The sequence below is a fragment of the Podarcis melisellensis genome (assembly GCF_964234715.1).
Source record: "Podarcis melisellensis genome assembly, chromosome: 1".
NCBI classification, from domain to species: Eukaryota; Metazoa; Chordata; class Lepidosauria; order Squamata; family Lacertidae; genus Podarcis; species Podarcis melisellensis.
Genome location: NC_138528.1, coordinates 32,052,035 through 32,065,807, shown reverse-complemented (window position 1 = coordinate 32,065,807; position 13,773 = coordinate 32,052,035). Strand labels below are relative to the sequence as shown.

The window sequence follows — 13,773 nt, the reverse complement described above, 5'->3', positions numbered from 1 at the left end:
GCCTCGCAAGACGAAATTAATCTGTTCCGTGAGGCTCTTCGTATAGCGGTTTTTTCGTCTTGCGAAGCAAGCCCATTGACAGCTTAACGGATTAGCGCTATTAGCGCTATTAGCGGTTTTAGCGATCAGCTGTTAAGCGGCTTATCAGCAGATCAGCTGATAAGCGGCTTAGCGGCTTAGGAAAAGGGGGGGGAAGGGAAAACCCCCGCAGGAACTTGCAAGACATTTTCGTCTTGCGAAGGAAGCCCATAGGGAAATTTGTTTTGCGAAGTGCCTCCAAAATGGAAAACCCTTTCGTTTAGCGGGTTTTCCATCTTGCAAGGCGTTCGTCTTGCGGGGCACCACTGTACATGTCTGCTTAGACACACGGTCCATTGAATTCAGTGGGGCTTCCTTCCAGGTAAATGGGAATAGGATTAGTAAGAATAAGCTCCATTGAACACAGTGGGCATTTACTTCAAAATAAGCGTGTATACAGCAGAACTGAAAATCTTTAAACTCATTCTTTGCATCTGTGGATGAGCTGCTTGCTGTAGAAACATGCTCATTATGAATGAAAGAGGACAGCATAGATTCTATAGAATCAAGGATGCAATTCTAAACATACTTAGGCCTGTTGAAAACAATGGCACTTGCTTGAAAGTAAATACATATAAAATTGCTCAGTAAGGTATTTTTTAAGCAGGAGTGGTTGGTGAGGAAAGGTGCTGTGGTGCACATGGCCTCCCAGCAATAGAATCTATGGTTTGCTGGGAGGGAGAGGGCCCTGGAGGCAGCAAGGCTGGCCCAGCCTGGTTGCACTGGTGGGAGTGCTGGGTTGTGTCACTGGCTTCTTGTTGTTGTTTAGTCGTTTAGTCGTGTCCGACTCTTCGTGACCCCATGGACCAGAGCACGCCAGGCACTCCTGTCTCCCACTGCCTCCCGCAGTTTGGTCAGACTCATGCTGGTAGCTTCGAGAACACTGTCCAACCATCTCGTCCTCTGTCGTCCCCTTCTCCTTGTGCCCTCCATCTTTCCCAACATCAGGGTCTTTTCCAGGGAGTCTTCTCTTCTCATGAGGTGGCCAAAGTATTGGAGCCTCAGCTTCAGGATCTGTCCTTCCAGTGAGCACTCAGGGCTGATTTTCTTAAGAATAGATAGGTTTGATCTTCTTGCAGTCCATGGGACTCTCAAGAGTCTCCTCCAGCACCATAATTCAAAAGTATGAATTCTTTGGCGATCAGCCTTATTTATGGTCCAGCTCTCACTTCCATACACAACTGGCTTAGTTTAGGTCATTATTGCCTGATGTCTTTCGGCTCAGTCAGGTGAACTGGTCATTGGGTACTTACTCTGAACAGGCCTACAAAGAAAACCTACAGAGAAAAGGGGTGCATATTATTAGGTTTCTCTTTGGTTTCCTTCCTTTTAGACCTAGGTTTTTTCCACTGACACTCACGTGAACTAAGACGAAACTAAGGCAAAGTGAGAGGGGTTGGGGTAGATACTTGATTATGTTGATATGTCACATAATCTTATCTTCCCTAGGCAAGAGGAGGAATTAACCTGCTCATGCTTGGCTTATTCTTGCTCACTCTCTGAAGAGGATCTGTTTATTTGATTGTAACCTTTAGCAGGGTTCCACTAATGCAATGGGACTTCTGTTTCTTCTCCTTCAGCCCCCTCTTCAGCCACCCCAAGCTGCTCTGAAGGGTCCCCCAATGCTCCAGGGCTGCTTTTGAGGGCACACGGGGGCTGGAGGGGACAGGAGAAATTCTCCACACACGGTCAGTTGTGGAAGCAAAGGTGCCGGGTTGGAGACAACCCATACTAAGTACCCAGCAATCGAATTTTAGACTGCTGACTACTTTTGGAACGTTATCCAAAAAACTACAAATAAACAAACCAAGATTTGTTTTTCTTACAGGAAGTTATGGTTAAAAGACCTCATAGTGCACCAGAATTATCATTCAGAGACAAATCTGCTTTGAAGATTTCTGCAAATTTCAGAACCACTATGGAAGAGATAACTGTTATGAAAAAACAACATCTTTCAGTAGATACGGAAGCTACAAAGCCTGGCATTTTATCAACAAAGCCACAAAGCTCTCTTAGCCTTGAGAAAAGAGAATCTGCCGCACACAAAAGTGTTCTTGTTGGTTCAGATAAAGATTCTGATATAGCTTTGGCAAGTACATTCAAGCAAACAAAAGGTCTTTTCTCCTCTAGAGGACGATCTGCATCTATTGCACCCACTCCAGCTCCTGAACCTATAGATGAAACTAATCTGGCTGAAGAATCTAGAAAAGCTGGGATGAAGTACATCGTTTTCCCAAGGAAAGCATCATACAAAAGGAGATCATTGAAAACAGCAGGGAAATACATTTCTGTTCATATATTAGAAAGTGTTTGTGAGAAATTAAGAGAACCTCCACAGATTCTTAAAAGGTCTGCCTTTTTATTAACATTTGCAACTTTTAATTTTATATATTGAGCACTTTGGGGTATGGAAACAGTAATTTCTCCAACAGCACCAGATACCATTTTTATGTGTGTGCCTGTTCTTTATGGGTAATACAGCAATACTAGCTTTCCTAAATTGGTGCTATCCTGATGCTTTGGGCTACAACTCCTTTCAATCCCAGCCAGCAAAGCCAGTGGTAACAGATCATGGGAGTTGTAGCTTGTAGTCTAAAACATTTGGAGGGTACCAGATTGGTACCAGATATGTTCACAAGAACATCAAGTGTGGGCAGAAGATTCCCAAAGGATTCAGTATAGCTTTGTTTCCTCTCTTCCCTCAGCAAATGCTCAGGCAGTAGGCAACCCTTTTGCCTAAATGCAAGTTTCATGTTGTGTTCTTGCATTTCATCACATAGAGCAGTCAAATTGCCTGAGGATATGAAATGGCTCACAGACGTCCAGTGCTCTGCTACAGCCTAGTGCACTGCCAGTGGTTGTGTGAAGGACTGATGTGGAAAAATACTTTCTAATCATTATGGGATTCCCTGTGTATGGGCGCTGCACTTTTGGTAGCACTGAATTGTCCCCACCCCCTTTTTTTACAGTAAATTAATTACAGTAAATTTTACAGTAAATTAAACTAAACATGAGAGGAAGATACTATTTGGATTTTTTGTCTCAGGTGCCAAGCTATTGTTGTACCATGTCCATCAGAAAATGCTATTTAGGCTATGCACATTGCTTTATCGGTTTGACACAGTTGCACAGCTCTCATGTGCAACATGAGTGTATAATAAAGAAGTTAGAGAGCTCTTTGATTACTAGGTTTTCTACCTAAATTATAAATTTTCTACAAAAAAATAAATACTAATGACAGTGTAAACCATTTTTATGCACCCCTGATAGGAATCTTCTGTTATGTGTTGAAACTTGACTATTATTCAGGAATCAAATACGTTATTAAACTTTATAATGAATATTTATTGGTCATATGTCACATTGTTACATATGTCATATTGGTCATATGTCAGCAACAAATGTACAGGCAAAATGTAATTATAGTTTTGGCTTTTTCCTTAGGTCTGCATCTCTTGGAAAGCTTCCAATTCATAATAAATTCTGTATCAAAGTATCTCGAGCAGTTCGAAGTTATCGAAGTCCCAGCCTCCCTTGCTGGCTAGATTTTGAAAAATTTGCAGCAAGCCAAGGGAGAACCCCAGAAGACACCGATGATTATCTTTGGGCCAGAAAAATCTGGAATAAATGGTTTGATGAGCAATACCCTCCCAGTAGGCAATCTTTTACTGATAGATCAATGGCAGGCAAAAAGGACATAGAGGAGGAAACCAAGGACACAGAATTAGTAAACACAGTAAATCCTCTTCTCTTCGAGGGAAAACCAGATGAACTTGAGCAGTGTCAATCTGAAATTGATAAAATAACCCAAGAAATAGATGAAGGAAAATTTTCTGGGTTTAACTATTGTAGGCGTGGAGCAATATACAGGAAAATAGGCAAAATGAAGGCAGCCATGGATGATTTGGAAAAAGTAAGTTTTAAAGAAATAATACCTATTTTTTCTTGCTACTGAAGATGTTTTGTTAACTTATTAATAACTATGACCCTCTGGCAATGACAGATGAACTTAACAAATGGAAGAGCATCTTTTTCAAATAATCCCCTCTTTGGATTCCTCATTTTATGCTCTTTTCTATTTAGAAAAAAAAATACTTTGCAGGTCTATATCTGGAAACCTAGCAATTTTGCAGATAATTATGTCACCAGCGATCTGTTTTCATTATACCCTACATATCTGAACACACGAATTTTTTTAAAAATATATTTTAATGAAAGTCTTAATTCCACATTACAGCTATTGACAGTTGTACGATTGACTCAAACTCATTGTTCATTTTTAATAAGATTGCAGTAGGGTTTTTCACAATACAATACAATACAATAAAAAACAAACTGAGCAAAAACAAAAAGAGGAAGAAAAATGCAAAGTCCTCTCTCAAAGGTAGATCCTAACCCTTGTCTCACACAGAAAGAGGTGGGCCTTCCCAGCTATCACCTGGGAGCTTGCTTACCACCCTGGGAGATCTCCCCTTCCCTGCCTCTCACACAAGGTCCTCCACCAGCCAGCCATCATCTTCAGCTACATAAAATCCCCCAGTCATGCATAGTTCACTTTTGACAAGTTTGTGGACTATAGAAACATCAAGCTGTTTGCCAGGTGGTGATGTTATGCATACGTTTGACGTCATACAGACATGGTGCTTCTACACTTGTTTAGAACCGAAGAAGCTAGGCATGAGTATCAGAGAATTGCTGTATGCTATTGTGTACAAGCAACTCCCCATTTACATGGGAGATATGTTCTGAGGCACCAGAAACACCATTGGAAAAGCTGGCAAACACCCTCTAAACTTCTGGAAACCCTTGAAAACCCTTTAAAAAAACCAGCAGCAATTAACAGATGCAACTCCACGGCAGTCGCTCCATCCGAACTCCCTTGCTCCAATTAAACTCTCCACAGGCCTTAACAGTCAGAGCAAGGGCTCCTGGGATTGCGCTTGCAAAGGCTCGTGGGATTTCTAGGCACTGTTTCACGTCTTTTTTGCCCTTTCTGGGCTCTTTTAGGGCTGTTTTCCCCACTTTAAAAGTCACTTTGGGGCTTGGTGCAATGTGTGCATGCACAATCATGCCTCAGTTGGATGCTTGACAATTGTATTTTTTCAGTAGCATATGATAGAGTTAGTGTGTAGTAAGGAAGCTTACTGTAGCAGTAAGCTATGCTAGACAGACCATAGATCTTTCTTATATGATTGTTTTATATTGGGGTCCAGACGAACATATTGAAACTAGATATTCAGTATAGGTACTTGCAGCCTACAGTGACCAGTTTATATTCAGTTTGGATTGAGTTTAACTACTTTCTGTAGCCAAGAATTTCAAAATGCATTTTGTTAGTATGAGAGCAATATAAGCTAAAAATGGTACATTTATTTAATTTTTAAGTATGCAAGGAGCTTCAGTGCATAAATGTTTTGCAGCAACTAATTGTAGGGCACTAAAGGAGGTCTCAGGCCAGGATTCCTGGCAGCCATGCTCAGGCAACTACTCTATTCCTACCTGCCAGATCATTCAGTCAGTTTATTCTATGTCCGCTAGGTCTTATAAATCCTAACCTCAGAGCAACTGGTCTGCAGTGTGAGCATATTACCTGTGTGCCCGTTTCCTTCCCCTGGTGGCTTCCATAAATATAACAGCTGTATGGCTTTGACTGTGGATCTGCTTCTGACTGCCCTTTCCACAGATGCTCTGATGCTGTCCTGCAACTTGACTTGTGTTCTTTTGATAATGTACCAGCCTCTGGTCCCTCTGGTCCTTGTTTCCTGGTTGGAACTCAGCCCTTGCCCTTTTTAGATGATATATCTGCTTTTGACCCAAAAGCTAGCTCCACCTGGTCCTGGAACCAGATTGTATAGGGCCTAAAACTTAGATCTCACCATGTTGTTTTTCCTTAGATACCAAGTGATGTGCCCAGAGGTGTAACTTAAGATGTGCCTTATGATACACTGGAATTTTTAGCTAACTAATAACCAGTTTATCTCATTACTTTCACAGGCAATAAGTTTAGAACCAATGCTGGTTAATGCCTATTGGCATAGACATTTAATTTTCATTTACCAGAACAAAATGCTTCCAGCGCTAGAAGACCTGAATTTTATAATTAAGTGCAACAAAAACAATGCAGGCAAGTAACAGTTTCTGAGAAGCTCCTGATTATGTGTCCCCGATATCAAATCAGTATGTACAGAAGTTTTATTATTATGCAAACTTCTTCCAAATATCCATAGGTCAAGACAAAGGTTGGAAAATTACTTCCAATACATTTGCAGATTTGAATCACACGATTTTGTTTGCAAATTTTTATTACAGTTGCAATTAATTTTAGTTAAAAAAATTAAACATGCATATCAATGATATTGGGCATCTGAAAGAGACTAATTTTAAAGTATTTTGATTATGCAGATGCATATCTGTCAAGAGCTGAAATATACAAAAATCAGGGAGATAATTCATTAGCAATTATCAACTACAGTCTTGCCCTGAAATGCAGACCTACAGATGATGAAATATATTACAAAAGAGCTGAGGCCCATGAAGAGGATGGTGATATAATACTGGCGATAGAAGATTATGCTAAAGTAAGTATTGCTATATATAGTTTTACAATATATTTGGGCCAGAATCAAAAAACCTGTACAATTACTTCTGTGCTCGCAAAGGATTCTTCGCAAAGGTTCTTAAAATGGTGGTCACACAACACTATTGAAGCCAAAGTTGTGATATGACATGAGGGCCTACTATTCAAAGAAAAAACAATAAAAGCTCCTACTGGGCAAGAGTAAAAGTTGAGTTTGCCTAGTTATTGGTTTAGTTACTTTGGTATACCACCCACCAATCAATATTGGGCAATTTCCAACTAATGCATCCCATCAGTGCAAGGATTTGCATTTGCACAATGGGACTTCCCCATATTCTTCCTGCCATGTTACCCTAAATCTGTCATAGGTGTTCCCCCAACTCTCTGGCACAGATTAGGGGAGGATGCAAGTGAGCAGAGAGAGAGAGAAGTTCTGTTGTGCAAGTGTAAATCCTTGTACTGATGGGATGTACTTGTGTGGAGTGAGCAATGCAATTTATAAGACTAAGGCTTGTGTCTGATGTTCTGCTTCGAGTAAACTCATCGATATGAATGGGCATGACTAATTTAGGTGCATTCATTTCAGTTGAACTACTCTGAGTAGAACTTTATTGGACACAATCCAATAATAAAAAAGAGATAAATCACAACTGACAAAATATGGATTGAAAAGACTGTGAAAAATGAAAAGTACCAACTCTGTTGCGAAGGCATTCCATAACCAGGGTGCCAGCACCAAAAACGCCATCCCTCCAGAAGTCACTTATTGTACCTTATTTGGCAGTAAATCTAGTAGCAAGGAGCACAACCCTTTGGAAGCAAACAAGTTTGGCAGGATGGGCTGCTTTGTTCTTTCTCTTCATGGGACTGTCTCACCTACAGTAGTCATGCTCAGATGCACTGAAATCAATGGGCTTAAATTAGTCTTGACTTAAATCAATTTATGGTAATGGGTGTGACATTATAGATACAGCTCTCATTCTGAGTATGATTTAGTATGATTTAATCACTTGCTGTTTATCCACTTAACATTGCTCTCAGCTTCTTATCTCTCTCTGAGAAAGAAAAAAGAGGTAACCTTTCCTCCCCAAGCTGGACATAGTGGTGGAATATTTTTTGACTGGATCAGTGGCAGGGAAGGAAAGGGTTAAGCAACCTAGCTTTGGCAGGGCAAAGTCAGTACACTGGACTCCATTCAACTAAATAGATGCACTAGCAGCAACCAGCACAATGGGACTTTCCTTATCTCCCCTGCCCACCCAAATCAGCTCTGGGGGGGGGGGTCAGGAGAACACCTAGAAGAGCACACAGATAGATGAGAGGGGAGATAATTTCATCTGGCAAGAAGACATGCTTGTGTTGATGGAATGATTGCCTTGGTGTGACGTTATGAATACAAAAGCAAGGGTAACAATTGCATGTATTTTATTTCAATCTAGTGCCTTTTCTATAATCCCAAAAGAACTGATGCACTTATGAAGCATGGAATACATTACTTTAATAAATCTATATGGAATATAGCTATTAATGATTTTACAAATGTGATTAAACAGGACCCAACCATTGCAGAGGCAAGGTAACTGCAAATTATATATGAATTTAAGCAATTATAGTTGACTTCTAAATCCCTTATTACAGTGTCTGAGGAAATGATTATGCCCTGCATTCAGTGTCTGCCTGTGACCTCATGTACATTGAGTGAAAGTATCTGTGCCCTACTTTCTGGGTATAAATATATAAGAGTGATGAGTGCCATTGTGTTACTTGTGTCTATCTGTTGGAGAGAGAGAGAGACTGAGACTGGATCTGATGAGACAAGGAGTGCCAATGTCTTATGAAATCTGTCTGTGGTGGTGGGTCAATTGTGTTGTGCAGAGCTATCTCTGCTATTGGTATATATGCCTCTTGAACCTTCATTTAACTCTTTTTTGCATCAGAATGTTTGTAAGGTTCAGGATAGTAGTCTATGGAATATGTTAATTTATATATCATTGTTAACACAATACATACACCTTTTGTTTTGAGATCCTGATCAATATGCTTTGTCAAATTTGATGTTTATGTTTTTTAAGCTGCCCATTATCTTTCCTCGCCTCTTGCATTTAAATTCTAAGCACAGTTACTTTAAGGCAATTCCCACTGTTATGAACGGAACTTGCTTCCATGTAAGCATACTTAGGATCACAGCCTTGACTTATTTAAATCACATTGGGACAACAAGTTTTGCATTCAGACAGAATTTATATAAATGCAGAATATTGTAAATCTACTATGATGAGGAAAATATTGGTTTGATTTCTAGAACCTATCGAGGGAGAATATATATTAAACTAGAGCAGTATAAAAATGCAGCTGAAGATTTTGCTGTTGCAATTCACTTGAATCCTAATGATTGGATTGCATACTACCACAGAGGTTGTCTTTTGCGAACGCTGGATCCAAAACAAGCCCTGCAGGACTTGAGTGTTTCTGGTATAGTATACACTGTTTTTATGATAGATGCAGGGTGTTGTTGTTTTTTAAGTTCAAAGTGTGAATTTATACATTTTTCTTTTTAAGTATATCAAATATCTATATCTCCTGCCTTTCTCCCTAATGGGACTCAAGGTGGCCTACAGCTAAAAATAAGACTTGCTAAAAGCATAGAATTTTTTTTTTTAATTAAACATTAATAGAATTAAAAGTATTTACAAATTTTACATCTATATGTTGAGGATGTTTCCTTTAAACAATGGAAAGTCCTTCCAGAATATGTATATGTATATGTGTATGTATATGTATACAGTGAGTGGTACCTTGGTTCTCAAACTTAATACGTTCTGGAAGTCCATTCGAAAACCAAAGCATTCCCAAACCAAGGTGCGCTTTCCCATAGAAAGCAATGCAAAATGGATTAATCCGTTCCAGACTTTTAAAAACAACCCCTAAAACAGCACTTTAATATGTATTTTACTATCTATTGATCCATAAAATGAAAGTAATAAACAATGTACTGCAGTCACACAAACAATCAGTAAGTAGCTGAACTGGGTTCCACATAGGCACAAAAACAAAAACAAAAAAAGCCACAAAAACGCAAAATAAATAGCAAAAACAGACAGACCTCAGTGTAACACTCAAAACAGAAGTGTGGCACTCAAATTGGAGCACGTTTGGCTTCTGAAAAACCAGAGCACTTACTTCCGCGTTTGCAGTGTTTGGGTTCCAAGTTGTTTGAGTACCAAGGCGTTTGAGAACCAAGGTACCACTGTACCTATATTTTTATGTGTATCTATATATAGATACATAAAATGAACTGACATGGACCCTGCAATCCTCCTCTGAGGCCCTTCTTCACATGTCCCTTCCACAAGCGGTCTGAAGGGTGGCAACATGAGAACAGGCCCTTTCTGCAGTGGTTCCCTGCTTGTGGAATGCTCTCCCCAGGGAGGCTTACCTGGCGCCTTCATTTCATATCTTTAGGCGCCAGGCAAAAACGTTTCTCTTCAACTGATTAACATTTTGCGGTTTTTTAAATGTTTTTGTAGGTGAGGGGTTATTGGTTTGTTTTTGTTTTATTATGTATTCGGTATCTCTTTTTTATTTTTCTGTTGTGAACCGTCCTGGCATCTTTGGATAAAGGGTGGTATACAAATTTAATAAAGAATTATATTTAGCCCAAGAAGTAGACTCTAGCCAATGACTGGCTCTCGCATTTGTTTGGGCAAATTTTTCAATGTTTCCATTGTCCTGCTCCCCTCCTTTATAATCAGAACCCCTTTCTCCTATCCCTCCATTATCAGAATATTTTCCCTCCTTGAAAAAAAGTTCGCTCCTATTCACGAAGAACACCTCAGTTTCTTTGTGATGGGGCTGCAAGAGTTGTTTTGTGCTCTGATACAACCATACAACTTTTTCACAAGCTCCCATAGATATTTCAAGGTCATTAAATCTCTTGACGCAATCATAGAGGTGCAGTCATGCACGTTTGGTGATATTTTAAAACGAGCCCTGCAGTTCTACAAGGAGGGTGTGATTTGTGGCAGAGCAGTGAAGAGCAAACCAGAATGGAAAGGAATTAACTAAAGGATGATGGTCCTAGTGCACACTGAGATAATATATAATTATTGCAAAGGCTATATTTAATGAAGGACATATAGAAACAACTATATATACCTGGTTTCCCCATCCCTCCCCAGTTCTTCTCAATCACAAGTTTGAGAATCTTGCTGCTTTTCTTCACCGTGGGATCTTGTATTCAGAACTGAAACAGTGGTTACTGGCAATCTGTGATTTTGAAAGTGCACTCTCCTTGGACAGGTATGCTCTATTTATTTATATATTTGTTTGTTGCTTGCTGTATTATTATTATTATTATTATTATTTCATTCAAGCCTGCTGATCAAATAAAATCAATTGACAAAACACATTAAAACCAGCTAATGTTTTCAGGTCAAGGGCCACACTGACCCAAAGCTAACCCTCTGGGGGCCATTTAAATTTTTTAGAGCTTGTGTATTTCTGCATTTGGAGTAAACCATGTTTTAGCTTGGCATGATATACGAACCAGTGCCCTGCATATGGAGGTGCAGAAATGCCAGTCCCTGACCTACAGAGAGGGCCATCATAAACAAAATAGACTCTATACAGGTCCTAACTTTTATATTGTTTGGGTATAGAGTAATCCACACTACCACCTGCTTCCCAAATTAGTCAGATCCAATTAATGTTTTAAAAAACAACCGCTCCACTATCACCACCTTATGGGATAATGGAACCATTTTGCTGAAGGGGGAAGGTATTAACCATCAAACTACTCAGACCAGGTAGTCTCCTATTGCTTGGCTGTATTACCCAAGAAGCTACACTTCTGATATCTTGTATTCCTTGCTCCCCACCTTTCCCCAAGGAAACATAACTAGTAGAGCCTGGGAATGAATCTAATATAGATTCTGATGCAGAATGGCACATTATTTTCATTAATTGATTAATTAATTGTTTAGCTAGCAAGTCAGTGTAGGTCACTGATAAACCCCACTTTGTGGACGGCCAGAAAGCAGAGGTAAATTGTGCTGAGGTAAATTACGCTCTTAGTGCCCAGGTTGCCTACAAAGCAGGTTGTATGATGCCATGTCATGCTGTGGAAAAGAAATGTGTATTCCTTTCCTTGACACACTGCAGTGCTTCTGCCCTCACTATAAGAAGCAGCACGGAGATAGCAGGAGGGAACTCAAAACATTACTCTTGCTTTTGATATGTAGCGTGTACAGGTCTAGGATGGAAACATGTTTTTCTTACTGGAAAGCAGACAGGCTTTAATCCAACAAATAAGATGAAATCCAATGTAGCATAATGCACAAACATGTTGAAAAATGTAATGCTCATAGCATTCTGTCTCTATTTTCAGGAGCCTTTCCGTAGCTTACATAAATATTGGACTGATTTTGATGTTATATATGGACCGTTATTTTGAATCTATTCGACAGTTCACTCAAGCCATTCAGCTGGATCCATTAGATATTAGACCATACATGTGCAGAGCCCAGGCACATCAAAGGGTATCTATCTATTCTTTACCTATGCTGTAGAATTTGTGTGATAGGTGCTCAATAGGTAACTAGCTGCTTTAAGACTTACATATAAAACAATACTGGGACAATGTGCAAGAAATGCAAAGATTCTTTCTCAGTGCAAACAACAGAAGTCCTGGTGTTTTCTTAGTCAGAACCATCTCTCTGAAGGCTTAATTTAGTTTTAAAAACTAATGAAGAGCATTTAGGGTCTACTGTGTTGAACATTCTGGCTTTGTTTTTTCCTTGATACATACATGTGCTAGTTAAAACTTCCCACTTGCTTATTTTTTTTAAAAATTTCCCCCATATATATTTGGGGGAGACAAAGGGGAGAACCCCTTCTCCTCTGGACAAAAAGTTTGGAGTCTTAACTCCTAGTATCACAGGAGAAGCTTTTTTAAAAAAAAATATAAATGTCCTCTTCAGAAAACCCAAATTAATGTATAGGTCTTGAATTTCTGAATGAATTCTGTATGTAAGTAAATGTTGGCCAGTTATACCAAGGTACTAAAAAACTGAAGAAATTTGGATTTGGAAATCTGGACATGCCCTATTATTTAAAATAAAAGGATTTCCTTCGGCTAGCAGGGACGGTATGATGGATTATGGCCCTTCCTTCTGGTCAAGGCAGAAATGAAAGCTGTGGAAGTTTCTTAACAATCAGTTGAAGTTTATTTAATATTAAAAGATATGGATTAAAAATGTTTTTAAAAGGAGGAGGTGGTCCTTGTATAGGAGAACACATTGAATGAGATGGTGGTATCCTGAGACAAGAATAATGGATGTTCGTCTGTTTTAAAATAACAGGTTCATGATCTAAAGAGTGCAATTAAAGATATAAACAGAGCCATTCATCTCCAGCCCAACTCACCCCACTTATGCTTAACAAGGTAAGATTGTTATCAGCTCCTTTTCTCATTTTGTTTCTTTCTTTCCTACTTTTATTGTCCACCTGTATTATCACTGTGTGTATCATGTAGGCCTTTGACGTGATGTTAAATGTGCTAGTACATTTAATGTTTCTTTTTTAACTTGAAAAAAAAACAGTTTTGAGGGAATATTCTTAATCATTTCCCCCAACACCACACTCTGGGAAAAAATTACTTCCCAAACTTGTCGTTTCCTTCCTTGAGTGAACTAGTCTGGGTCATCACCAGGAATGTGGTTGGGAACCCATGTATGTATGTATAAATGAATGAATGAATAAATAAATGTGTATTCATACATGTATAAATGCATTTATACATTAATGCCATGTCTAGTTTGACTCTTGGTCTTTTTAGGGACACTGAAGATTACTAGTGGTGGCTTGGTATACTAGGTGAATATCAACCTTTATTGAAAAATCACAGAAATTACACTGATGTGGGTTGAGGGTTGCACATATATACTGTGCTGCCTTCATGTTGCTAAGAAATAGCTTTGGTAGCAGAGTGCAGGTGCTAACCCTTAACTGGCCTGGTAGCCACTGTGTTGCCCTCCAGACGCTGTTGGAGCCCAAGCCCTATGAACCCTAGCCTGCGTAGAGTTGTAGGCCAGTAACATTTTGAGGACACCACATTGGCA

At 39.4% G+C, this 13,773-nt stretch overlaps 1 protein-coding gene and 1 long non-coding RNA gene across 3 annotated transcripts in view; one reads left to right on the top strand and one right to left on the bottom strand.

Moving 5' to 3' along the window:
• LOC309372988 overlaps positions 1–119 on the bottom strand; it is a 198,810-nt gene extending 198,691 nt beyond the window's left edge. Inside the window, exon 1 of the long non-coding RNA XR_014169751.1 lies at positions 81–119. This is a non-coding gene — a long non-coding RNA (uncharacterized lncRNA). The remainder of the gene's footprint in view (positions 1–80) is intronic.
• TTC6 (tetratricopeptide repeat domain 6) overlaps positions 1–13,773 on the top strand; it is a 67,570-nt gene that overhangs the window by 26,148 nt on the left and 27,649 nt on the right. For both annotated transcript variants that reach the window (XR_014167758.1, XM_081908390.1), the window contains exons 14-22: positions 1,907–2,427; positions 3,523–3,991; positions 6,073–6,202; positions 6,481–6,656; positions 8,095–8,231; positions 8,958–9,127; positions 10,834–10,954; positions 12,042–12,192; positions 13,015–13,097. Coding sequence is in view for 1 of the 2 variants with exons in the window: in XM_081908390.1 (XP_081764516.1) it covers positions 1,907–2,427; positions 3,523–3,991; positions 6,073–6,202; positions 6,481–6,656; positions 8,095–8,231; positions 8,958–9,127; positions 10,834–10,954; positions 12,042–12,192; positions 13,015–13,097 (1,958 nt within the window). In the remaining variant the exon portion in view is untranslated. The remainder of the gene's footprint in view (positions 1–1,906; positions 2,428–3,522; positions 3,992–6,072; positions 6,203–6,480; positions 6,657–8,094; positions 8,232–8,957; positions 9,128–10,833; positions 10,955–12,041; positions 12,193–13,014; positions 13,098–13,773) is intronic.